Consider the following 22,160-nt stretch of genomic DNA (forward strand, 5'->3'; position numbering starts at 1 on the left):
TGCCAGGTGCCCCAGAGGGAATTAACAGAACAGGTAATCATCAAGTGATCCATCCCCTGTCGCCCATTCCCAGCCTCTGGCAAACAGAGGCTAGGGACACCATCCTGGCTAATAGCCATTGGTGGACCTATCCTCCATGAATTTATCTAGTTCTTTTTTGAACCCTGTTACGAGAGACAGTCCCTGCACCAAGGAGCTGACAGTCTAAACAGACAAGGCAGATGATTGGTGGGAGGGGAAAGAGAGTCACAGAAAGGGGAAGTGACTTGACCAAGGTCACATAGCAGGTCAGTGGCGGAGCTGGGAGTAGTCTTCAGGTCTCTGGACTCCTAGCTCAGTTCCCTACCAACTGGACCACGATTATATATGAAATATCCCTCCTCTGTATGATCCCTAGTCTCACTTCTTTAGCTGTGGTTCTGTCTAAACCTAATGCCAACTTGCCAGCCTGGCAGCTAGCTTCATTTCCTGCTCCTACCATCCCAGTCCATGTGTGTGGTTTACCGGAGACTGCAGAGCTTTGCAGAGACGTGGGGCAGGATGTGAGCTGGTGGGAGCAGGTGGAAGAGCTGGATGTGGTGCCACTTACGTGAGATTGCATAGCCACCCCCAAAGCGCCTGGCTGGTCCGAGTACTGCCCAGCTGCCTGGCTTCTGTACCCTCCTCCTGCCTGACCCCACAGTGTGCATCTCCTGCTGTCTCCCCCTCAGAGCCCCTCTGCTCTCTCTCCCCCAGCGCGGTGGCATTACAGCTAAGGACCCTTCCTTTTCACACACTGCTCCTCACTGTCCCCTCACTGGCGGGACCCGGCTGCTGCAGATGGAGACGACATTGACCTGTCACAGTGCTCCGACATTGCAGGCGCAAAGCGAAACCAGTGTTGCACAAGCAGCTCTGGGTTACCTCGTTTGTTTCCACTCGTTAGCGATGCCCTTTCCTATCTCAATCGCGGCCCAGCTCTGCTCGGCCACTTGTGGGTTATAAGGTCATCAGTAACTCGTGGAAACAAATGATGCATCCAGAACTGTCCTAGTGTATCCAGGACACGGCGGATACTATTGCGTATGGGACACAGAGCATTGTTCTGGGTCAGTTGTGTGTGCTTTAGGGTAGGCTCCATTTCCTTATTTTGTTTTGCTCCCAGTTGTCTGCTCAGGGAAATCACTGTGCGGTGCCCTTGTGGGGTGCGCTGCACGGGAATAGCTGTCTGAAGTGTTTTGGCCGCTTCTGAATGGAGATCGGCCAGGAAAGGCGTGTGAGTGACTTTTCCCTGCTAAAATGACTTAGGAGATGATGCAGCAGGTACAGGGTTGTCATTAGTGCAGGGCGAGCCAATACCGCTGCATGTCTGGGAGACGATTTCTGGGCTGCTCTCGAATTGAGAAAGCAACGAGTGTCCTGAAGGAGTCATTCTGATGCACGCTGAACAATTCCACACAAGAAGCTGGGTTAAGAGGATGGCAAGGGCGCACGGCTGAGCGTGCGTAACCTTGACTCTGCCCTCTTGCACGTGTGGGTTAGGGTAGCCTTCGCTCATGTAATTTCCCAAATCAGAGCTATATCCTATGTAGCCTTCCTTAGGCACAGCTCGGGGTTTGAGTTTATTGGAACGCTCATCAAGATGCTCAGGCAGGACTTAGGCTCCTGCCACTTCCTTTGTCATTTTATCCCTGCGTGGACGGGCAGGTGCCGTGTGGGTGGGGAGAACAGAATGGGTGAGATCCTGACCCTGTTGAAGTTGATGGAGGTTTGGCCGTTGACTTCAATGGGGACAGGAGTTCACCCCATGACTCCAAAGCTACCCTCCCTTGCAGATGTATTCCGGTGGCGGCAGGCAGGACTTTGAGAGCCACGCCCATCTTCTCCCTGCTCCTGCAGTGTAGCCGGCCGTGGCGATGGGTCGCCCACCCCAGGACTTGAGGCTCTGGAACCCAGCCACCAGCCCAAGCTGCTCTGGCAGCAGGCGGTCGAAAGCTGTTGCACCTCGGCTCTCCAGGGCCAAGCGTGGCAGCTTGTGCTCTAAGCGCCAGCAGCGAGTGGGGAATGGAGAGAAGAGGAAAGCACAAAATAGAGGAGAAGGAGAGAAAAAAGGGCGAGAGACAGAAGATGGAGAGGAAAAATAAAGGAGTTGAGTTGCATCTGTGTTGGGTGAGGGGCAGGGGCAAGCGAGAGAGGGGCTTGAAACAACCAAAGACTGGGAACCCTGGTGATCTGGGCTGCTCTGTATGAACCAGTTTGTAGGACTGGGCCTTTTACACCTACAAGACGCACAGTAAATATTGCTCTTGCTCCTTCCTTGCGACTTACGAATCCTGCTGGGAGCAGATGCCCTGGGCTCAGTGGCGAGGTGGACTGTGCGGGAATCAGTGCACATGGTCATGCCTCATGGCCCACCAGATTCGCCTGGTGCCCTCTGCCCATCTCTCCCTACCGGGAACTGCTACTGTGCACTGAGAGCCAAGCTTCCAGCCCGGCTTCTCCTCTGGGCTGAAGGCTCTAGAGCGAGTGCATCTTGGGTCCTGATACGGACTCGTGGTGGGTGCTAGGATTAGCAAATGAAAATCAGTTTCCGTCCGAGCAGAGCAGGGATCGGCAGGGCTGGGGACGGATTTATGTCACAGCTGCTGGGAGCCGTGCACCAAGAATTCACTCGCTGACAAACAAGTCAGGCTAGTAAGGCTCGCTGCTGTTCTCCCTTCAGGCCGACCGAGATCAGGGGCCTGTGGAATCTGCAGAAACGCTCACAAACAGGCGTGGAATAATTTATCAGGCCGGGTCGGCTTGCATGCATTGTCTAGTACTTCGGCTTGGTCAGATCAGGGGCAGAGCCTGCTTTTTCACCACTTTTCCAGCTGGGTGGATGAAGGTGAAGGGTCACCCAGTGAGTGGGCGGGATGGAAGTAGAGTACCAACGCCGCTGGCTCCCAGTCCTGTGCTCGCTAACTACTCGACCTCATTTAGACTGTTCCTAAAGACCGGCAGCATTTCCATGCTGTTCGAACATGTTCTTTCTAAGGACCTTAGGCAAAGGTTAGGCATCATAAAACACTGTGGCCAAGGCATGACAAAGAGCATTAGAAGGGAAATCATTTTACCTCCTATTAAAAGTTATAATGAGGCAAATTTGTCCCGTGTTTCTCAACACAACCACACCCACGCCACCCTCCGCCTTCTGGCCCGCCAGAAGCCGCTGTGCTATAGGAGGTGGCATTTTCCAGGTGAGATGTAAAAGAGGGATCCTGATCTCTCGTGGTCATTATAGATCCCATGGGCCTCAATGCAGGATTGTTAACACCATTGTCCTGTCCAGCTTCCCAATTGGGCAATGGCATTCTGTCTCCTCCAAATTCCCTTTGTGGTATCAATTGGATACCATGTTCTTCCTTCCATCTTGACCTTACCCATTGCTTTTGTGTTGTTCGGTGCTGTTAAATGACAGCCATTCCAGGGGTGGGGGACACGATTCCCTTGCAAAGACATTCCCAGATGCTCTTTTGAATGCCCATGCTCAAACCATCGCACCAGGCCTGCTGCTAAAGTATAGCTGCCTACTCATTTATGCAGCACCCTCCAAATTGATCTAAGATAATTTCATAATCCTTAAATGAACCTTCCAGAAACCATAGAGGAAAATGCAAATGACAGATTAAAAATCAGACTCAATCCTTTTGCAACTCAGTTGTTCCCCCTCCCCGTCGTCCGCTCCCTCTTTCCTATCCCCAGTCTGATTACGGTAGCCAGCTACAATATGTCAGCATGTTTATCTGTGCGTCACCTGGGGCCCTGGATTTGTTGCCAGGGTGTGAGAGTATCTCCATGTGATGAAAATCAGAAACTGCATGCCGGATTGAGCCATCGAAAGAGTTTGAAATCTTGTTCCTTACTCGGCTAGGTAAATCCTGGTGAGAAGACGCTTGAAGAAAGACGATCCAGTTTAGATGCAGAAATCGACTCCTTGACCAGCATCCTGGCTGACTTGGAAAGCAGCTCCCCATACAAGCCACGGACTCAACAGGTTAGTGTTTGAGCCCCTTTTTAACTGTGTAAACTTTGAGTGAGAATTCGGGACTTTTGGATTCAACTTGCAAACCAGTATGTATTCACTGGGCGTACGCAAGCCAGTTTGTGTCTTTATAGCATCCAGATGTACCTGCCAAAGGGACAACAGGAGCAGCGGCTCTGGAAGGGGGACCTCTTCAGGCCCTACAGTGCAATTGAGCAGGCGTGTTTACGTGTCCGAGTGGAGCTGGCCAGAGGTGCCACCATAAAAATGGCATCCTGCGTCCCACGACTTTCTTTCAACAATAGCTGCCGAATTAAAAACATGCTCAAACGCACGTTTTATCTGTCACTCCTGGCAGCCTGGCCCTGCTGTCTGAATATCAAGCTGTGTTCTTTTCGCTTGGTTGTCTAATCAACGGCAAATCTATGATCTTCATGCTTGGATCATAGCACAGCTGTCAGTGTGGTTGATAAAGCAATAACACAGAATGGAACCCGGCTTCCTCCTCCCTGTCTAGATCTGGGCTGCAGGGCTGATTTGTGTCCCTATGATTCTGGGGACACCTAGGAAGCAGATCTGTGCATGTCACACGATTTTTTAGCACCTGAAAAATGACACAGTAATGGCATTTCAAGGGGATTGTTGATGTGGCATCCAAAGACATCCCAAACCCAATAGCCATCCAGTTGGACATCTCTTTTACTCTCTCTACTTACCGTTGCCATCATGTATTATGTATAGACGTGTTTCTACAACTCTGTGTATACAATATATGTGTATATGGAGATATACGTATCTCATAGAGCTGGAAGGGACCCTGAAAGGTCATCGAGTCCAGCCCCCTGCCTTCACGAGCAGGACCAGGTACTGATTTTGCCCCAGATCCCTAAGTGGCCCCCTCAAAAATTGAACTCACAACCCTGGGTTTAGCAGGCCAATGCTCAAACCACTGAGCTATCCCTCCCCCCATGTTTAAGCGACAGTGACTCTGATTAACCCCACAAAAGTAAGAAGAATCAGAATTAGCTGATGCAAATGGTTGCACTGTGCGAGGTATTGGTCTGTATTCCGTTGCAATCATTTTAGGGTAGGGGCTCTGCCTCCTTACCCATTGCCGTTAACGACCTGGTAGAGTTAGGTCTATCCTTACAGAGGCGTATTGAGTAGACACTGCGCACACCCAGCTAACGCCGGTGTAGGTAGCAGCATAGAGGTGAGGCACCGCTTACGTGAGTGGATTGCCCATGCCTGAACGCCGGGGCATGTAACTTACACGGCTCTCGACACACCCAAGGAGTGCCTCCCATGTCTACACTACTGTGTATAGCGGTTTAGTGTCCTGCTGCCTCCCCGCCGCTGTAGCCTTCGCCCGCTTCCTTCCCCTGCCGGAGCCTTTCACTGCCACATGGCGCTGCACGCACCCCGTGCGCCGCCGCCAGTGCAGACAGGGTCTTTCAGAGCTAAAGTAATTCTACCATACGGGTGGAAGTTACAAAAGTGCTCAGTGCTGGCCTAACTGTGCTGGAGTCAATGAGAGCGTTAACACTAACTTACTGGGAGCGGAGCGAGACCAACGTTAAGTGCTCTTTAAAATCCCGCCCTTAGGGTCTGTTTGCAGAATTATGGGTGTCCTGGCTTTTTTGGTTGGTTTGGATCCTGAGACGACCTCATGAGACCCGTGTCTCATTTTCATTGTAGCTGCATGGAGACAGCGCTCGTATGTGTTTACTGCCCATCCTTTAGTTCAGGGGTTTTCAAACTGGGGGTCGGGACCCTGCATGGCGTTGTGAGGTTACTACATGGGGGGGTCACGAGCTGTCAGCCTCTACCCCAAACCCCACTTTGCTGCCAGCATTGATAATGGTGTTAAATATATTAAGAAGTGTTTTTAATTTATATGGGGGGGTTGCACTCAGAGGCTTGCTATGTGAAAGGGGTCACCAGTACGAAAGTTTGAGAACCGCTGCTTTAGTTCCTTGCAAACAATCTAATTCAAGGTACTCTACCTAAACTGTAGACATCATGACGTAATCATGGTTTTGGTCCTTTTTCTAATGTCAAGAGTTTCTTAAGATGAGTGATGGAAAGTTACAACGCTGCCTTTTGTAACTGGAGTTGTGTTCATGCTCTAGTATTCTGTATCAAATAGTTTGTATTTCTTTTGTTTTTTATTAGGGTTTTTGGGGGGGGGAGAGGAGGAGGGTTGGGAAACACTTTCTGGGGTTGAAACAATGTAAGAGGTTTACTCTTGTCCCAGTGTATCCTTCCTCTAGACTCTGAAATAGTGTGAAAAGACTATGATCTTGCATTATTTTGTTCCCATATTTTAAATAGGTCCTGGTGGTAGAAATCCCAAATTCAGATGCCACCCTATACAGGTTTATTTGGGGTTCTGTAGCATTCGAATACACAGCCCTAGTTGCAATGGAAGCCATGTAACTTATTCCAGTTTATAAAGTCGGCAGCCCTGAGATCCTGTATCTCATTGGTAGTGTGTATAAACTCGCATTTTTCATGTGCAACTAGTGCACAATTTTCTGCCTGTGATTAAGGTGAGTGGCTCTGTAGATTTGTCTCTTGGAGTGTGTCTTCACTGCACCGTTAACCCGGGCTTTTACTGGCCTGGCGGTGGTGAGTTGGTGCCTGAGCTCCACTTTAACTCGAGCTGGAGCCTGCCCACTTTTGTGGCAAAGACATATGCAAAATCACTCAAGTGCTGATAGTCCTCCAGTGGCTTCCCACAATTCCCCCAAAGGACAGATAAGTTCTTTTTGCAATTGACGCAAATGATTGGGAAGGAATCCTAGAATGTATCAGCACAAGGAACCATGGGCCATGCCCTCAGACACACACAGGTGAGTGCAGAAACAATGAGGACACACGACCCCAGGTAGAGCTCTTCTGGGGGGATGCTCGCCCAGAGGGTAGGCTCACCTGGGTTTTTAGACCTGGGTGCCAATCACCTAGACTAACTGTGCAGTGAAAACGGGCTCTTCAAGTCTAGGAATGCCGGGGTGATCTTGCGTAGTGTGTTTGCTACTACAGCTAGGCACAAACAGGGTGGGTTAGAAGCAGCGTTTCAGCTTTGATACGGAGCGACCCTTCTTTTGTTCATTTTACGTTACACTTTTCAGTATTTATTAGTTAATGTAATTGTGTCCTGTGAAAAATACAATTACGCCAACTATTAACAACAGCTGCAAGAAAAAGAAAATGCTGGAGTTGAATGTGTCATCTGCTGTAATCAAAAGGTACATGAGTAAATCCTCCAAGGGCGGAAACATAATGCAAGCCTTTGATGTTTGTCTTTATTTGATCTGCAGTAAGTATAAAAAAAACGAGTGACTCACTTGATAGCCTATAGTAGGATAATAGCCCAGGCTGCTAACTCTGAGGCAGCTCATCAGTAAAGCAACGAAGGCTCAAGCCTTCACTTACCATCTCAAATGTGCCAGGATAATAGAAGGAGCTAGGAAAAGGGAATTAGGGGTGTCTACATGGGTCCAGTTATACTGGTATAATTAAACCACTATAGTTGGACTACATAACGCTGCAGTGGGGGGGCACCCATTCAGGTATAAGAGTGGTTTTTTTTCATCTTAGGTTAAACCGCTTCCAAAGAAGCATAACCTCAACTGGAAAAAGGCCCTTTTATACTGGAATAAGAGCATCCACAATGGAGGTTATACTGGTATAACAATCATAGTTTAAATTCACACCCTACCTTATACCGGCATGACTACCTGTGTAGACAAGCCCTCGGTCTTCTGTGCAAGTTTCTGATTTCAGAGGGACATTGTGAGTAATGGCGGCAGAATCTGGCCCTAACTATGTAACAAAGGTTAATCTCCTGTCGCATGGAATTCCCGTTCAAAAAGCACCCGTGGGAGACACCCTTACATGCAAATCTGTAAGGTGTTTGACTTGGTACCGCACAACATTTTGATTAAAACACCTAGAACGATATAAAATTAACATGCACGCATGAAAGGCTGTAAAAATTGGCTAACAGATAGGTGTTGAAATATAATTGTGAAATGGAAATCGATGTCAAGTGGGTGTGTTTCCAGTGGGGTCCTGCAGGGGCCAGTTCTTTGCACTACGGTATTTAACATTTGTATCAATAACCCGGAAGAAAACAAAGTTAGCAGAGGACACTAAAATTGGTGGAGTGGTAAATAATGAAGAGGACAAGCCGCTGATTTAGAGCGATCTGGATTGCTTGGTAAACTGGGTGCAAGCGTAGATTAATAGATTTCAAGACGAGAAGGGACCCGTCTGACCTCCAGTATAACACAGGCCGCACTTTTCACCCACAGTAATTCCTAGAGCGTAACTTTTAGAAAAATTCCAATCTTGATTTAAAAATTACCGGTGATGGAGAGTTCACCGGGACCCTTTGTGAATTGTTTTAATGGTTAATGACTCTCTTGCTGTCAAAAATTCGCATCTTATTTCCAGTCTGAATTTGTGTAGCTTCAACTTATACCCGTGATACCTTTCTCTGCTAGATTGAAGAGCTCATTGTTGAATATTTCCCCCATAAATACCTATAGATTGCAATCAAGTCAGCCCAAACCCTTCCCTTAGTTAAGCTAAATAGATTGAACTCTTTGAGTCTATCGCTGTAAGACATGCTTTCTAATCCTTAGTCATTCTTGTTGCTCTTCTCTGAATCCTCCCAGATATAGCAACATCCCTCTTGAATTGTGTGTTCCAGAACTGGACACAGGGTTCCAGCAGCAGTCGCACCAGTTCAAATAGAGAAATCTTTACTCCTACTTCAGTTTCCCCTGTTTATTTCTCCCATTAGCTCTTTTGGCCTCAGCAACACACTGGAAGCTCACATTCGGCTTATCCACTGCTGCCCCCAAATCTTTGTCAGCGTCACTGCTTCCCAGGATAGACTGTATGGCTAGGACATCCTGTACATATGGCTACACCCTTCGTTCCTAGATGTATACATTTACATGTAGCCTATTAAAATGCATATCGTTTGCTTGCGCCCAGTTTACTAAGTGATCCAGATTGCACTGTATCACTGATCTGTCCTCTTCGTTACTGACCACCCCAATTTTTATGTCATTTGTGGCAAAATTTATTAGGGATGATTTTGTTTTCTTCCAGGTCATTGATAAAAATGTAAAATAAGATAGTGCAAAGAACTGATACCTGTGGGATCCCACTGGAAACACACCTGCTTGATCACAAGTCCCCGTTTACAATGACATTTTGCAACCTATCAGTTAGCCAGTTTTTAATCCATTTAATGTGTGCTGTGTTAATTTATATTTGTTCTAGTTTTTTAATCAAAATGTCATGAGGTACCAAGACACAAACCTTACAGAAGTCTGAGTATATTATATTAACACAATCTCATAAAAAAAAAAGATATCAGGTTAGTTTGACAGGATCTATTTTCCATAAACCCATGTTGATTTGCATTAATTACATTACTCTCTTTATTAGTCGAGTTCTGAATCAGCTGCTGCGTTATATTGCTCGGGATGAATGTCAGGCCTACAGGCCTATAATTACCTAAGACATCCCATTTACCCTTTTTTTTTAAATTGGCAAAACATTAGCATTCTTCCAGTCTGCTGGAACTCCCCCGCAAGACTTGTTGACAATCAACATTAATGATACAGCTCTTGGATGTAAGTTATCTGAACCTGCTGAATTAAAATTGTCTGACTTTTGTAGCTTCTGTTTAACATTCTCCAGAGATACTAGTTGAATGAAAAGCCTGTCATCACATGTGATGAGACAATATCTTCTGTGTTTTTCCCCAAATAGGGAACAGAAATATTTATTGAACACTTCTGCCTTTTCTACATTATTATTGATAATTCTACCACTTCCATTTAGTAATGGACCAGTACCATTGTCAGGATTCTCTTTGTTACTAATATATTTTTAAAACTCCTCATTATCCTTAACTCTGCTGACCGTAGATTTTTCCTTGTCCCTTTGCTTCCCTTATCAATTTTCTCTATATAAACAATACACATTTAACACAAATGAATGTACACATCTAGGAACAAAGAACGTAGGCCCTACTTACAAGATGGGGGGACTCTGTCCTGGGAAGCAGTGACTCTGAAAAAGATATGAGGGCCATTTGCTGAACATGAGTTCCCAGAAGAAAAAGAGAATCTCTTAAAATTTTTAGCAGGGATGTTGCCTTGCCTCTAATGCCCTGGGAGCTATTTGCGGGAAATTCAGGCAGTCCTGAAATTCCTATCTCCAAATGCAGAATTGCATCAATCACTTGAACTGCTTGTTTGGCAGGTGCTTTGATATGTGTCCCAGAGTTAACACTCTCCAGGGGCTTTGCTGTTGCCATAGTTCTCATTCCAGCATCTACGTTTTCCCTGCACACCGAGACACGTCTGCAGATTATTATGCATGGGGCAGGTATGTTCACAGGTACCTTGGGTGTATGTCTGAATTTTCAGACAGTACTTTCAGCCATGTGTATATTTGGATCATGGCCTATCTCTAGAGGAGAGAAAGTCTTCCTTTGCTCATGAACTCCAGCCAGAGCCAGCTAGCTAACTGACGCTGTTCTGATTAGCAGATGCTTGAAGCTGCCGCATCTGTTGGTATGTATTAGAAGTTAATCCTTTTGATAAGAGCATGTCTGTTAAGATTTTTTAAATTTTTTCCCCAGATCCCAGATTATCAGATTGTCACAGATGAACCAGATAAGAGTGACCTTTACGTAGGATTATTCCCTCCTGTTGTACTGTTGCCAATGTGACAATAAAGTACCTCTATCCCATCTATTATTTTTTTTCAAATGCAAAATCAGGTTCACAAACCCCCTTTCCCCCCTGCTTGTGAAATAGCATTTCATGCCTCATATCCGCTTCATTTTTGCGTACGTGTTTGGTTACAGATTCAGATGAAGCCGAGTGTATAATATATTGTGTTTTATAATCTATGCTGTCATCTCAAATTTTGTATGTGGATAAGGATAAATATTGACTTTGGGAGCTGTGATAAAAAGTAAATGGTACCTCATAAATTATTATTTTTTTAGCTTCTGCATTCATTATTATTTTGTTGTGAATGGTTTAAGAGCATGTCCCTTACCTTTTTAAGCAGCTCAAGGTATCCCGTATATTGTCAAATTTTGTTTCATAGCTTTTATTTTTCAGTGGCACCAGTGTACTCTTCATGAGCCCCTTAGGAAATGAGTCACTCATTATTCCAGCATAGGTTTTCGTGATATGCCATTTCATTAATAACACTGAAATCTCTCTCACCCTGAAGGTGCTCATAGGGCTTCATAAACGATGTACGCACAATGCCATCAAAATGCAGCCACCTCTGGGGTGGAGGGCAGCAGATAGCCAGTGCACAACCCACTATTTTATTTCCTTTTAGGGGCTGTTGCATCTGAGTGTCTCACATACATTAATAAATTTACCCTCCCGACATCCCTGTGAGGTAGGGGAGTAATGTTCCAGTTTTGCACGTGGGGAAACTGGGCACAGAAATTATGTAATTTGCCCAAGTTCACACAGTGAATCAGTCGCCATTGGAACTGAAACCAGCTCTCCAGAGTCCCAGTCTGTTAACTCTATGCTTATATTTCCTCCCACCACGCATTGCATGAGAGGAGGAGGAGGAGAGATTTTGGCTAAAGACACCCGGAAAAAACCTGGGACCTGTGGTAGATCAGGAAACTGCACCCCCATCTCACACATTCCAGACTGGACTGTCTGTCCTCTCACTGTCCTCCCCGACAGTATCTTCATCTACCGTAAACCCCTCCCCTGCCCCCTCACTTGATAGATGGGGGAGCGGACCTGGTTTCAGCTGAGGTGAAGGGAGTGCAGAAGAGATGGAATCAGAGCAATAAAAGAGAATAAGAGCCAATCAGCCAGCTGTGCAGTTCTTCCACCAGACCTTGCTATCTCTTGCATAAATATACATGATACATTTATAGCCTGAGCGCATATCAGAATTGTTACATGAGGTTCCCAGTCCAAAACAGTTAACAGTTAAAGTATGAGGCGAATGCAACTGTGGACAGTTTTAAGGGGTTGTCTGAATTTTTTTTTTTTGGTCATTGATTGCCTTTTGCTTGCCTGCCTACAACCTATTGAGATATGACTGCAGAGCTGAGCTGCCTTGTGTCTTTCTGTCTATTAAAGCTGCATAGACTAATAGACTTAAAAAAATGACGCAGGAAACTTATGAATCGATGGATCCTCACTGTAGCTCTTCTAATAACTGTAAATTATTCCGGTCTGCTAGACGTTTCATTGTACTAGAGAGAGAGGAAGTTGTTTCCTTCACTCAGACTTTGTATTGCAGCAAAATTGAACGAGAGGATATATATAATTTGGCTTGGAAGTCGTTCTGATTTTCACAGCCTAGCGTTGTCACCTTTTGTTCCATAAAACAGGCTCAGTGACATAGCCTACAAGCTTAAGTTAGCATGTATTATTACCATATTGTGTTTCAATAGGGAGCAAACTTCTAAGTGGAGGAGACAGACCTTGAAAGGGGGAAAATATTCTATCCAAGCAAACCGACTTCACAGCTAAAAGCCAGCACTCCAATTCCCTGTCATTTCTACATGAAATCAATAATGCTTTGGTCCAGCAAGTATCAATGTCTTTTCTTTGAAATCTGTGGGAGAAATGACTCTGCCCAGAAGATGAGATTTTGAAACTGTTGTTGAAATAGCTCGGTCACTGTTTGCAGTCTGAGACGTAGTTTTATTTCAGTCTCAGACAGTCTCTGGTTTCCAGACCACTCTATCAAAGTTTCACCTAGGAGTGTGTCTTAGGACACTGAACCAGAGAACATTGTAGGTATGTAGGAAGGCATATACAGCTGGCAGGTGTTACTAAAATAATCTAATCTGCCCACCCCTTTTGCAGAATACATGCCAGAGACCATCACCCAATGAGGTGGGGGGAAGGGATAGCTCAGTGGTTTGAGCATTGGCCTGCTAAACCCAGGCTTGTGAGTTCAATCCTTAAGGGGGCCATTTAGGGATCTGGGGCAAAAATCTGTCTGGGATTGGTCCTGTTTTGAGCAGGGGGTTGGACTAGATGACCTCTTGAGGTCCCTTCCAACCTTGATATTCTATGATTCCTGAATCCAACCCATAACTTGTGGTTGAGCTAGAGTTTATATTTGGGCTGGGAAATGGAGAAGCTTCAGAAGATACCAGGATATGTTTCTCTCAACTTGGAGTGATTTCCAAGCAGCAGATTAATTAGCACATTGCTGTCATTAGAAATCCTTCGCCATGGAGAAATATCATGGTCGTCACAAATCTGGCACACCAACCACCATTCAGAGCTTCATGGTGACAGGGAGGATACATTTTTAATTCCCTGTTCCAAAAACACTAACACTGTAGCTAATGGGGAGGCTCTCCTAGCAATACAGGGTCTTTGAGACACAGGAGAGCAGTTCTGAATCCATCCAGCAGAGGGCAATAATACACATGCATAATGGCCAGTTAGTGACATGATCATCAATGGCGGGAAAAGAAGATTTGGTGTTATTGACACCTTGCTATAAGAGAAGGCTATATGACAGCTTTGTATTTTATGAGGGATATCAGTAACCTCAGGATCATCTTCTCATAGCTTTGGAAACGATCATCAACATGGCCGCAATGAACTGTGGGGATTCTCTGAGGACAGCACTGGATCGCCAGCCAGGGAGATATTGCACATATTGTACCTAACTATATTTAGGTTCTCCACAAACATTTAACACGATTTCACATCAGAGGCTAATGTCCAAAGTGGAGGGCTGAAGCGATTTGGTTCAGAGGGTCAGAACATTTCCAGGAGGCCCCAAGAACAAAGAGCAGCCACTTTCTAAATTAACCCTTTCCATTTAAAGAGAGCAGTGTGAGAAACGGCAGAGAATATGCATTAACTGAAGCCTTCTTCTAGGTGTAGTCTCACCTCCATGGAGTCGGCTCTCTTCGAGTCGGGCTTCTCCATTCCAGTCTGTCTTGAAGCAGTTCCTCAGAGACTCCACAGCTAATCGGATCCTTTTATATGACATCCATCCATCTAGTTTTGGGTCTTCCAGCCCTTCTCTTACCTTCCACTTCTAAGTTTAACACCCTGTTTTCTGTATATTCTTTTGATCTTCTTTTTACATGTCCATCTATCTAAGCCTGGATCCCCTCTGCTTTTATACAATTGGTGCCACCTTCACACTTCCCCTGATTTGTTCGTTCTGAACATGGTCCATCCTTATAACTCCAAGCGTCCATCTTAACATTTTCATTTCTACTCTGTTCAAGATCTGTTCCTATCTCTTCCTCAGTGCCCAGCACTTGGAGCCATACAAAAGTGCAGGCCTAATTACTGCCTTGTAGGTCTTACTTTTCAATTTGATAGGCATTCCCCTATTGTAGATCATTCCACTCACTTTTCTCTGTGCCTTTCCTGTTCTGTTTATGCATGAATTGAATTATTTGCACAGTATTTTAGGGTTGGTGGATCTCACAGGGCTGTGATTAGGAGCAGAGCAAGCTATGATTTCAGGACCCCTCAACAAGGTTTTGCAACAAATAAGCTAAAATGAAGGTTAATTTCTTTTCTCAAAAGATTTTAGTGGCACATAATTGGCACGACTCACATAACTTACTCATGGCTTTGCCAATGTTGTAATGTGGTGATCCCTAACTAGTGGCAAGAAAATTTTAGTGAGCACGCTGCCATTATATGTTACACATACTTGAGTGTGAGTTCACATTACGTGTGTGTGGTTTTGTGTATGAAATCCCCCATGCGTGTGGGTATATGGATCACAGTTTAGTTTGGCATAGCATCTTTCCTACGGGTCATATTATAAAACACTTTACAGTTACTGTAAATACTATAATTGCTGAATTGAACTAGATAATAAGAGAAAAGGGAGATGTATGACTATACGTAGGCAAGAAAGAAAAAACATGTTCAGGCAGAATCCGAAATGAGGTGGACATTTGGTGCGTAGGGCTTGCAGAAAGGTGGCCTGGATGATGGGAGCTGCAGAGGAGAAGGCACTTGAGCCAAAGAATGCATAGATAGCTTAATATGTCTCTTCCATTTGCACTTTAAGTCCCCTAGCCCTCTCCCCCCAAGGAGTAAAGCTAAATTACGCCCTATAATACACTCTTTGGTGCTTTCTCCTGTCAAGTTTTAAATAATTCAAGTGAAGGGGCTTCCACTGTTTCCCTTGGGAGACTGCTCCAGATTGTAATGGACACCTCTGTTAGGAATCTTTATTGATAGTCAGCTTCAGTATTTCTCTGCTTAATTGAATCCCATTGTTCTTCATGATAGTTCCTGGCGCTTGCCCTCTCTCTCACACACATACACACGCTCTGCAAGGAGCTTTCCATTCTCTACTACAAGGCTGTAATAAAAGCACTGACAGCCTGGATCTGTAATATGCCTGACCTGACAATTAAGCAAACTTACGGCTGTGTCAGACTGCCAGATGGATCATCGACTCACGCTGTAACGTGTGTTGCTTCTGAATGTACTGGAGTGCTGCTTCCTATTTTATCTTTGCTGAGGCTGAGAGACAGGGAGAAGAGCAGTTTTATTGAACTAAACCCACTCATTTCGAGTGTGTTTAAGGACAGTGAGTTGTGACAGATCAAATAAAATCATAGTCTGTGTTTATTTTAATTTTAAAGAGAGACGTAATATTTAAATCCATAGATTCAAAAGGCCTCTGGTCTTAAAGAAATAGTCAAATCCTGCAGGACCTTACTTGGGTTTTCTTCAGACAAAAGGACCTGTAACAGTGGGCTGCCCCTTTAAGAGCCAGGGGGTCAGTAAACCCTGTTAGATTATCAGACCCAGCTGGGAAGGATCAGATGATCCTGGGTAGACAGACTCATGCTAGAGGGGCTCCAGCTAGCATGCTAAAAATAGTTGTGTGGACATTGCAGCTTGGGCTAGCCACCTGAGCACAACCCCCTCTCCTCTGACCCCCTAGGCTTGAGCTTGGGTGCCTAGCCCTGGTCGTGCTGGGGCTGCGTCGTCCACACTGCTATTTAGTGCTATAGTGCGAGCCCCTCTAGCGCGAGTGTGTCTGCCCGGGCTGGGAGGCTGTCTCCCTGCTGCAGTGTAGACGGACCCTAGGTGGCTGAGGCAGCTCAAGGAGACATAGGTGGAAGATGGACTCTTGCAGTAGGGTGATTGAAGGGAAGGCTGTGTCCTCCTTTATGCACAATCAACCTGTGGAACTCCTTGCCTGAGGAGGTTGTGAAGGCTAGGACTATAACAGAGTTTAAAAGAGAACTGGATAAATTCATGGTGGTTAAGTCCATTAATGGCTATTAGCCAGGACGGGTAAAGAATGGTGTCCCTAGCCTCTGTCTGTCAGAGGGTGGAGATGGATGGCAGGCGAGAGCTCACTTGATCATTACCTGTTAGGTTCACTCCCTCTGGGACCCCTGGCATTGGCCACTGTCGGTAGACAGGATCCTGGGCTAGATGGACCTTTGGTCTGACCCAGCATGTTCTTATGTTCTCCTTTCAGCTGTGAGGCCAAGGGGGAAAGCCTCTAGGAGCTGTATCCCAGGGTAGGCAAGGGAACTGCTTCTGTTTTGGTGCTTTGCCTAAGTTTTATGATGAGGAATAAAACTGTGCCCTGAACGAGTCTTGGATGTGGCCATGTGTCCTCCTTGGGCAGTGGAGACGGAGCAGCGGGCTGTGCTGCCCAAGAAGTTAAAGGGAGCTCTGCCTGGGTAAAGAATGTAGGGTTTGGGCCGGTAACAGTGAGCACCAATAATGTACAGCATTGCCCTTCCTAATCATTGCATCGGAAACTTGCTAAGGAACTTAAGATCTATGGAAGGACAGGAATGTTTGTCATCAATAGTCGGCACCTTGCACTTGAGTTTCCGTTCACTCATGTCAATACCATCTTGGTGCTTAGGAAGGAAGGATGGATGGCCTTGTGGTTAAGGCTCGGCCTTAGCACTCAGGAGATCTGGGTTCAGGTCCCTGCTCTGTTACAGACCGTCTGTGGGTGCATCTACACAGCAATAAAGCCCCTGCGGGAGCACGTCTCAGAGCCTGGGTCAACTGATTCAGGCTCGCGCTATGGCTCTAAAAATAGCAGCATCGACGTTCCCACTCAGGTTGGAGCCTGGGCTCCGAGACTTGGCAAGGGAGGAGGATCTCAGAGCTCAAGCTGACCTGCTATTCAGGGCAGGGGCCGTGCGTATGTGCAGCGCCCAGGGGGATCTGCTCGCATTAGAGGGTCTCAAGGCACTGCTATAATCCTACTAGGACGTATCTGGCCCTCTTGAGCCCCGGTCTCCCTCTTTCTCTTGGTTCCTCTCTGAGGAACCCTCAGCTCCACAGGCTTCATCCCACCTAAATTAGGCTCATATGCAATATCAGCTGCTTTGCAGCCTCTCTTTGTGTCTCCCAAAAGCTTGTGCTATGTGTGGGCCTGCACAGCTGTCCTGCCACTTCATGTATAGTTACATATTTAAATAGGCCTGGCTAACGATTAATACAACCATCCACTGCCTTTTGTCTCTCTGACGTGTGGGACTTCCCAAGGCACTGTTGGTGACTTCCAAGCTGGCGTCTCCTTTGGATTGCCTCGGGGTCTCTGCCGTTCCTTAGAAATCCAGACCTGGTCCTGCAAATATTGACACACCCGAGGAGAACTTTGTACACATGAGCAGTCCCACTGAACCGAAATAACGGGGCTACTCACATGCATGGATCTGCAGGACCGAGGCCCAAGGCTGCAGGTTGAGCAGATTGGGAAGAGTGTCTTGTAGGTGTTTTGTCTTCTATTGTGACATTTCTCTCACACCCTTTCAGTTCTGGCTGCTGTAAAGCACACGCAGGATTTTGTCAGAGCCCATATCTGCTTCTGGCCTGGCTATGTAAATGAGTGTCAGAGCTGTGCTTGCTGGACTCTTATATTAATGCTTTTGAAAGGCCAGCCCGCTGGCCTGTTATGTTCTGCAGCTGAACTTGCTGGGATGTATTCGGTCCTTAGGGGGCCTCAGTAAAGTACATTTTGCTCCATCCCCCAATTTTACATCCCCTACCTTCAGGAGCAGCAGTGTCGGAAGTTTGTCATCTAGGGAAATACCCTACCTGGAAGCATGACTCATCTCAGGTCCTGTTTCTCAGTATCTGTCTATCAGGCACCGCTGTATCTAATCCTGAAATTAAGCACATTTCTGTGCAATATCTATTCCTTTCTGAGCACTCGTGGTTGTTGAACTACAAAAATGGGGACTTCCAGCTTTCACTGCTTGACCGTCACACCTGAATCACTCTTGGACATTATATAATTTATTATGATTATTTTATTATTTACAAATATTTGATCATCTAGAAGCAATGGAGGTGGATGACGATTTGCGCTAGCTGTGTTTTTTGTAATTATGCTCAGTCTGATTCAATATCCGGCTTTTTTGCTGGAGCAGTCTTTCTGGATCACCGTTAATCTCAAAGCGTTTTGAAAACATTAATGACTGAAGCATGACACCGCTTTCTGGTGAGGCTTTTGTATGTTGACACCTCATGTTTTCTAAAGACAATGTCCACAGGCAGTAGTTCATGGCTACCAGCTTGAAATAGGATGAGAGGCACCTGGTTGTATTTTAGACGGCATTAAGATGCACATCAGACTGGACAATTGTAGCAAGGATCTGGGAGTCATATTTTGTTGATGTTCTGTTCCTGACTGTAGCTCAAATGCAGTGAGATCATGGGCAAGTTTCTTAAACTCTCTAGGGCATGGTTTCTCCTCTGAGAAATGAGGATGCTGATAATTACCTACCTCCTATGAACTTTAGGGTGATGGTTGGAAAACACTTCAAGAGCCTAGAATGAAAGACATCATGAAAGCACAAAATATCCTTTATTTAGGTCAGCCTACATAAAATCCGACTCTTGTGGGGGGAAATTAGTAGATAAGTTACCTTTTTTTTTTTTTTTAAGAACTGACCCTTGAATTTGTGTCAGTGAAATCAGAATCAGGCTCTGAGATCAATTATTTAATATTTTATGCCATTGATTGTGTGAAGTTAACTTGATTGCATGTTCTGTGGAGAGAGAGAGAGAGTTAAAACTGGGGCACTTCAGCGATTCATACTCTATATTTGATTTGATAAATATATTAGCAGGTTGGAGGATCTTAGATTTTGTGCTGTCTTATAATAGCTAGAAGTGCAATGAATTAGCGAAATATATACATACTTTTGACTGTTAAAGGAAAAAGTAAAGGTTTGGGATACTTCATGTCGAAATAACTAGCATTTCTCTCGTTCTCTCTCTCTCTCTCATCAGGAACCAAACATTCTCTGTATTGTTTTGTGGCTGTAGCAGGGGGGCCTGGAGAGAGAGAAAGCTCATGTATCGAAAGCATTGTGTCATGGGGGAGGGAGCCCAACAACGCTAATTATATAGACACTCCCACTCTATTACTCTTGAAAGAAATTGAGCCCAACATTCTGCTCTTAAGCTCGTTAAACGATTCTTTTTGGGTGCAAGGATCTTATTTAGGAAATGAAATAGCTCCACTATGTAATCAGAGCAGGAATCGGAGCAAATCATTGTATTTACCCATTTGATTAGGTATTAAAACAGCTACTTAAGTCCCCATTTAAAATCTGCTTAGCAATTGCACAGTGGTGCTAACGGGAGGCCTTAATTAGAAGAGGAAAAGATTATAATAGTCTGATATACTTTTAAAAAAAATGGTGTGGCTCTTTTCTCTCGTTGTTCAGTCCAGATTCTGTCTGCTCCCGTGTGATTCTCATGATGGGGGTGGCAGAAAAGGGTAGGAGATTCCTGCTGCCGCAGTGAGATTCGAACCTTTCCACACCAGCTGGTCAGCCTAGACTAGTGCTGAAAGACGCTGCACCTCCAAAAAGGAGGTGTAAGCACCATTGCCTTGGAGGCATTGCAGCCACTGGTATACGCTGCCTACCAGTCCCACCTCCCCAGCTGTGGTTACCAAACCACCACGTAGCCCTCAGTTTACATTGCTTAGCAGTGGGAATATTAATCTCTCTCCCATCAATCTGTCACCCTTCTGTGCATGATACACCCACAAGGGTACCCTGTCTGCCCTGTAACATTAATCTCCTCATCGCCATTGATCTGTCCGCAAAGGCTTGGAGATGTGCAGTTACTGAAGGTTTCGTTTCCCACCTTTATTCACAACGCAAGGGAGTTTAAGAGCAGCGTAGACATCCCAAAGGCAACAGGCTCTCCACCCAGTGGGGTTGTGGTACCAAACAGCCACCATGGTAGTGTTTTCAAGTATATAATATGCTATAGAGAGACTAAATAACGGCCAAAATAATGCAGCTCTTGTTGATCAGGCCAATTTACTACAGCAAAGCAAAGTCAGTTATGGGAAGAAGACTTGGGCCATGTCTGGACAGCAGTGACAGACACCCAGCAAGTGTTAATTTTGCTAGTCACCCTTACTGGCCACAAAATGTCAATAAAGGAGTGACTGGAAAAGAGCGGTGCTGAGGACTAAGACAATCATTCATTCATTCTTAGGCTGTCTGTTGTGAATCACTAAATAAATAAACCTGGTTTGTTTGCTTTGGGCTGGTGTCTTGTAGCATTCCAAGTCTAATGTACAGCAGGGTTGTCAGTCAGTCTACTGAATTTCTTACTATTATTGAGTCTGATGATAATTCCTTTTATCTCATTGATTTGAGGAGCATAAGGGCTAAAAATACTGTAATTGGAGGATCCATATTCATTATTCAGATTAGATTTATTTACACTGGAAGCTCTTTGAGTAAAGGACTGTCTGTTTGTACAGTGCCTAGCACAAAGGGGCTCTGGCCCATGACTGGAGCCTTCTATGGTCACAGAAATCATACTACTACTAATTAATAGGAGCAGGGAAGCTTTGTGAAAAGAGCCACTAGCTGCTGCCAATTTGAAGGAGTTCATCCTTTTACAATTGTTCGCAAAGGAGGGCAACTCATTTGGATAACAGCAAATCCATCCCAGTTGCCCCACCCGAGACAGACGCTTCCAAAAGTGACCTACTGACAAATATTTTTCATTCAAAAGAACAATCCTGCCACCGTAAAAAGCTGTAACCTTTACAATGCCTGGCCAGATGCAAATCAGGAGGCACTCCGTTCAGTTCCTCCTCTTCCCCTGTAGGTGGTGCCTGTCGGCATGGGGTGCTGGTACCCCTGTTTGGCCACTGTGAAGATGCCACATGTTCAAAGCATCACACAGCTGTCTTAGGGATCAATTCACAGAGGTACCTAGATACCGCAGCGATGGGTACCCTCAAAGTAATCTCCCTAATTTGGGGTGACAGGAAGCCTTCCTTTGCAATACTCCTTGAACACTTACAGCCTATGCGAAATGTGTTGGTGGGGCTTAGGCCATTCTCCACGAGGATGGGTGTCTACATCACAGCTCCAGGGGGGGAAAAAACCCAAACCCAACTCTCTCTGCACTAATTGTCATCTGTGGTTAGCGAGGAGTGCTCTCCAGAGCGGGTTAGAGGACTGTGGTGGAGCAGCCATAGGGAAGCATGCGCTGGCACTGTCCGCTCTGTACCTGCTCTGCTGAGAGAGAGACATGGGACTTTGGTCTCTAGGGTGCAGTCAGTCCAGCACCATTCCACAGCACTACATTGTAAAAGGAAAAGAAAGGGGACCCATTAGGCCCAGCATATGTTATATAAGTTTGTGACCTAGTGAACAAGCACATCATGAGACATAGGTTAGAAGTGTGCTGTAAATTTTAACAAACACCTAATTCCATTTTCAATGGCGTTTGGACACCTATAATTGGATGGAGCCGTTGTGCAGGGCGGTGTCTCGCTGTAACAACCGTGACCCCACCTAGCTGGGAGGAAGAAAAATGTTCGAGAAGGCAGATGGTGATGGTGCTTCCTTGACTTGAGTGCTGCAGGAAGGTATTAAGGGCCCGGTCTCTCTGAGGTACTGAGGACCTGTAACTCCTACCAGAGTCAAGGAGGATGCTCAGCCCCTTTGACAGTTCATTCTCTCGTCAGAGAAATAGGTGCTGTAATTTGCAGACTACCCTAACGCTTTGACCCAGCAAATCATGTGCTTTAAATCCTATGGACGTCAATGGAACATTTTCAGCACATGCTTAAGTGCTCTGTTGTGTTG

The 22,160-nt window shown here is 45.7% G+C and overlaps 1 protein-coding gene across 1 annotated transcript in view; it reads left to right on the forward strand.

Moving 5' to 3' along the window:
- LPP (LIM domain containing preferred translocation partner in lipoma) overlaps positions 1–22,160 on the forward strand; it is a 389,426-nt gene that overhangs the window by 200,680 nt on the left and 166,586 nt on the right. Inside the window, exon 6 of the mRNA XM_024202387.1 lies at positions 3,893–4,015. Within this exon, the coding sequence (XP_024058155.1) occupies positions 3,893–4,015 (123 nt within the window). The remainder of the gene's footprint in view (positions 1–3,892; positions 4,016–22,160) is intronic.

Source organism: Terrapene carolina, unplaced genomic scaffold (genome assembly GCF_002925995.2).
Source record: "Terrapene carolina triunguis isolate 2854851 unplaced genomic scaffold, T_m_triunguis-2.0 Scaffold88, whole genome shotgun sequence".
NCBI classification, from domain to species: Eukaryota; Metazoa; Chordata; order Testudines; family Emydidae; genus Terrapene; species Terrapene triunguis.